General features: G+C 40.9%; 1 protein-coding gene across 1 annotated transcript in view; it reads left to right on the top strand.

Moving 5' to 3' along the window:
• Positions 1-849, top strand: part of LOC101861209 — a gene marked incomplete at its 3' end in the record, with an annotated part of 10,444 nt that extends 9,595 nt beyond the window's left edge. Inside the window, 1 exon segment of the mRNA XM_005099135.3 lies at positions 583-849. Coding sequence (XP_005099192.2) covers positions 583-849 — 267 coding nt within the window.

Genomic DNA, 849 nt, shown 5'->3' on the forward strand with positions numbered 1-849 from the left:
GAGACAGACAGAAACAATGGAAGGAAAGTAAAGAAGAAGGATCTATCAGTACCGCCCTCCAACCACTCACACAGACACACAGACAGACAGACAGATCGACAGACAGACAGACAGACAGACAGACAGACAGACAGACAGGCAGACAGACAGACAGAGACAACCTAGGGAAAGTAAAGAAGTAGGATCTATCAGTGGCGCCCTCCAACCACCCACGAGCAGGCATGAGGTAGTCAGTGAGTTCGTAAGGCGATATACGTTATACGTAAGTGAATATTTGCTTGTTTGTTTGTTTGCTTGTTTGTTTGTTTTGTGTAATGATTATTTCTTTAGTAATAAATTCATCTTTTTCCAAAAAAGATGGTGAAAAATATTTAGATTAAAAAAAAGTAAAATCTTTAGCTCCCAAAACAAACGAAACCCAAAACAAAAACAGCAACAAAAAAACAACTACAACATAAAAAACCCAACAACAACAAACAAACAAACAAACGAACAAACAAACACAGCAAAACTGAACAAAACAAAAAAGAAACAAAAAATTAGAAATAAATAAGAGCATAGTTTCATTATCTTCGCATACAGGAAACAAGGATTCAGGAGTGTCCGGTAGGACCGATAAATCTGGAGAGACTGGCGGATCCAAAAGAACCGACTGGTTTAAAGAAACAGGTGTATCTGATAAATCGGACGAGTCTAGTGGAACCCGCGGTTCTTCTAGCAACAGCGGATATGATAAAGCCACCGAGTCTTCGACAAGTACTCGAACCAGCGAATCTAGCGCAACCGGAACGACTTCTACAACCGCTGGAACCGGAGAAACTGATGGGCCGAGAAGAAACGTCGCCACAG

Source organism: Aplysia californica, unplaced genomic scaffold (assembly GCF_000002075.1).
Source record: "Aplysia californica isolate F4 #8 unplaced genomic scaffold, AplCal3.0 scaffold00203, whole genome shotgun sequence".
NCBI classification, from domain to species: domain Eukaryota; kingdom Metazoa; phylum Mollusca; class Gastropoda; order Aplysiida; family Aplysiidae; genus Aplysia; species Aplysia californica.